Here is a 4,012-nt window from a genome sequence, read left to right as displayed (position 1 = left end):
AGCCTGGCTCTCCCCTGTCATCTCTTTTGTGCAGGTCGGCCAAAGCACCAGGAACTGCAGGGAAGATCATCCAGTCAATTTTTTCTGCATCACAATTCTATAGAAAATTTCATACTTCACCCTATCCAATTAGAAAAAAAATTATTTTTCAATGAATTCTACATAAATGAAATCTTGAAAGGTATTTCAAAAAAAAAAAAAAGAATCTAATAAGATATCTGTGTGAACCCGAAGGCCGAGAAAGTGAATTATTCCATTTAATTGACAATGTAGCAGAAACAAAATTTTGAAGAGGGGTGAGTAGTGGTGGTGGAACAAGAGGAGAGCATCAGAGGAAACAATCACTTGTTAATGGGCATTCTCAATTAGATTAGATTGACAAGGTCAGAGGTCAGACTCGGACCAGCTAATTGAAGTTCTTCCCCCCACCCCACCCCATTGATGGATGGTGCGGTGGTGGCAGCGGTGGTGGAATGAGAGGGAGGATCAGGGGAACAATCATTTATTAATGAGCACTCTCAATTAGATTAGATAACAAGGTCAGAGGTCAGATTCAGACCAGCTAATTGAAGTTCTTAGTCCCCCCCCCCCCACCTCCATTGATTTTCCTTTCCGTAATTCTGTTGTCTCCTATCCTCTGATGAGTGATGACTGATCTTCTACATTGCTACCTTGAAGATGTGAAAGTATTTGCAATGTGACAAGAGAAGGCTGGTCCCTCAAAATGGGATCTGGCTCCTCTTCAAGATGGATTCGGCTTCTCTTTTTATTATCTATCGTTCAAGTGTTGTCTATAGAAAGATGTAAAAAAACGAGACATCAAGAACCATTAGATCATCGCTTCACCATGTGTCACTCGTTCAAGTAACTATGACCTGACTTAGGCGATGGACACTAAAGAGAGGAGCCAATCCCTCCAAGCCTGCGAGTGTGGATCAAGTCCTTTCTTGTACGATGTTTGATGAACTTGATCCACACTCGGGCCGCCCTGGCCCTGGCCTCTGACTACTCTTGGGTATACGCCTCCGCCGTTGGGTAAGGCATCGAATGGGCGGTTTGATTTGGTGTTTGCTGCAGCCAATTGATAAAGGTAACGACATCTCTGTATTAATTGATTAGTAATTTTAATGGAAACCGGTTTAAAAAATGAATTTACGTATACAAGATGGCATATTACGTACTACCCACTCTGCCATTTGCCAGAAAAGCGTCCAAATCAGACGTAAACTCTCTCTCTCTCTTAAAAAGAGGAAGAGACTGATATGGCGTACGATTGTTAATCATGTAAAGGGCAATCCCCTAAACCCCTCTGGTGATCAGTCATTCCTCATACCATGATTACCTAATTAAAAACCAAAATATCTCTCAATAGGGAGAGGGAGAGAGAGAGAGATGGGATGGGTTTGTTTTGACTGAAAGCACACGTTTACTTGCGACAGAGAGCTTTATCGTAAGGTGCGGATAAAAGGTCGAATTCGTTTACAGAATGGGCATCATAAGCGGTTACTTCCTCTGTTAATTTGTTATATTATTAATTATGATTATGATAAGAGGGAAAATAAGAGCAGATTATCTCAACAAGTCATCAGATTTTCAGAAGCGAGTGTTCCATTACCCACTATCGATTTTGGAGAAACGATTGTACCCTGTTTCTGAGAACAACTTACAAGTGAGATTTTCTTATAAGAGGATAAGGATTAAAAACAACAGTGATCTTTTCCCTTTCCATCAAATTGAGAGAGCGAGAGAGAGAGAAGCCTGCGGTGGTAGAAGGAAGGAGGGGAATGTTTTTCATTTTTATTTTCTGGTGTTATTGGAAGCTGAGAAATGGTGACAGTTATTTAACTTATTTGGTCGATCATCTTACGTGAGAGACAAGAATCCTCGCTCTCTCTCTCTCTCACAGCTGTGTAGTCTGTTCGAACCCTTTTTGTCTCACTTCACATCACTCTCAACTTGAGCGTCGACAACCTTTTCTATTTATACCTGGAATCAATAGTACCTTCATATGAACCAGAGTCCTTTGTTCCGAAATGCTCCTCACAGTTTCACCATCGATAGTGATTTGAGAGAGAGAGAGAGAGAGAGAGAGAGAGAGAGAGGGTGAGGGAGAAATCAGAAATGGAGGACAAAGTGGTGATCATGTCGAGGTTCAAGAGGGTCTGTGTCTTCTGTGGGAGCAGTACTGGCAAGAGAGACTGCTATCGAGATGCTGCTCTCGAATTAGGCGAAGAGCTTGTGAGTTAGTTATATATACCCATTTTCACCTATTTCTTCTCCTCTCATTGAGTGATTTCGCATTTCCATTTTTGGTTAAATTCTTATCCCTCCCATTCTCCCTCAATCCTGCCAAGGTTTCGAGGAGGCTCAATCTTGTTTATGGCGGTGGGAGTGTTGGGTTGATGGGTTTAGTCTCTCAAGCTGTACACCGTGGGGGCGGCCATGTTCTTGGGTACCACCTTAGTCAATCTCCTATGATTAATTGAGCAATGCTCGTATTTCCTCTCCTCTGTTTTCTAATCTCTGCCTCTACTCTGTTTTTTAATTGGTTTCTTATGTTTCAGGATCATCCCCAAGACTCTCATGAGTAAAGAGGTCTGCAATTTCTATTTTCCCATCATCTTCTGTTTTCTTTTATACTCTCTTATGCTTACAAAGTTGGGTTCCTTTTTTTTTTCCTAATCAGATAACAGGAGAAACAGTGGGGGAGGTGAAACCTGTAGCTGACATGCACCAAAGGAAAGCTGAGATGGCCCGACATTCTGATTGTTTTATTGCTTTACCAGGTGGGTATGGAACCCTTGAAGAGTTGCTGGAGGTGATAACCTGGGCTCAGCTTGGCATCCATGACAAACCTGTATGTAAGCCATGATCATTATCAGATATACCTAACATTGTATACGAGAATTGGATCATCATCACTTACATTTGGTTACTTTTCTGCAGGTGGGTTTGCTGAATGTGGATGGCTACTACAATTACCTGCTCACCTTCATCGACAAAGCAGTGGATGATGGTTTCATAAAACCTTGTCAGCGGAAAATAATCGTCTCTGCTCCGACCGCGAAGGAACTCGTTCAGAAGCTTGAGGTGGATCTTTAGTTCTTTGTATGAAAAAATGAAATGGGATCTGAACAGGATATTCTTAATTGTTTTTGTTGTTTGATTAGGATTACGTGCCTGTACACGATGGAGTAGTCGAAAAGGCGAGGTGGGAAGTTGAGCAGGTGGAGTTTAATGCGTCTCTGAAGGCTGAGGTTGCTCTCTAGTGTGCACGAAAAAGGAGAGAAGGAAGGAATTGGCCTTTTGATATTTTGGGAAGAAGAATCAGAATCTCTTTGTTCTATGACCTTTTGGGATTTCTCCTTTTTCTTCTTTTTGTTTGGTATGTGTATATGATACTGAAAAAGGGCTGAAAAAGTAAAGAAGAAAAGGGGATCAAAAAGAAATTCTGTGTAGATCATCCAAATGGTATTGAACTTTTTACAGGAAATTAAAGGAAAGATTGTTCATTTTTCCCCCTTTTGGTAGTATTGAAAAGTTGCAAATGTTTCATGCAACAACTGGGTTAGCCTCTGGCAATTTCTTTTTGGATCTATTGGCAAAAGGAAAACAGCCAAGTAGGAAAAACAAACACAGCAGCTTTATTTCCGCTCTCTGCCAGGGGATCTGTGCATATGAAATCTCAATTTCTCAACGGAGAAATGAAATCTGGAGATTGCAGGAGGAAGGGGAAGAGGGATAATGAGATGAGCGAGAATGTGAGGGGCTTTTGTCCTTTTGGTTTGGGCTGTGCCGTGAAGAGGTTGCAAACGAGTAACTGTGTAAGCATGGCCTGAAGGCTAAAAAATGTGAGAGAGAGAGAGAGAGAGAGAGAGAGAGAGAGAGAGAGAGAGAACAATTGTTTGGGCTCTAACTAACTCCTTTCTCTGTTTATCTGCCCTCCCAGTAGGGGTGTCAACTGGTCAGGTCGGTCCAGTTTCGATCGGGCTTAATCGATCTTGAAGACTTT

The 4,012-nt window shown here is 41.7% G+C and overlaps 1 protein-coding gene across 1 annotated transcript; it reads left to right on the top strand.

Annotated features, from left to right (window-relative positions):
• Window positions 1-1,913: 1,913 nt before the first annotated feature.
• On the top strand, window positions 1,914-3,522 carry LOC122074647 (cytokinin riboside 5'-monophosphate phosphoribohydrolase LOG5-like). Its single transcript, XM_042639564.1, has 6 exons — window positions 1,914-2,238; window positions 2,355-2,452; window positions 2,565-2,595; window positions 2,687-2,857; window positions 2,947-3,090; window positions 3,171-3,522. The coding sequence occupies exons 1-6, from the start codon at window positions 2,122-2,124 to the stop codon at window positions 3,267-3,269; spliced, it is 660 nt and encodes a 219-aa protein (XP_042495498.1). The 5' UTR covers window positions 1,914-2,121; the 3' UTR covers window positions 3,270-3,522.
• Window positions 3,523-4,012: the final 490 nt, after the last annotated feature.

The sequence above is a fragment of the Macadamia integrifolia genome, chromosome 3 (assembly GCF_013358625.1).
Source record: "Macadamia integrifolia cultivar HAES 741 chromosome 3, SCU_Mint_v3, whole genome shotgun sequence".
NCBI classification, from domain to species: domain Eukaryota; kingdom Viridiplantae; phylum Streptophyta; class Magnoliopsida; order Proteales; family Proteaceae; genus Macadamia; species Macadamia integrifolia.
Note: the sequence above shows the minus strand (reverse complement) of the source record. Positions and strands in the feature narration are given on the sequence as shown.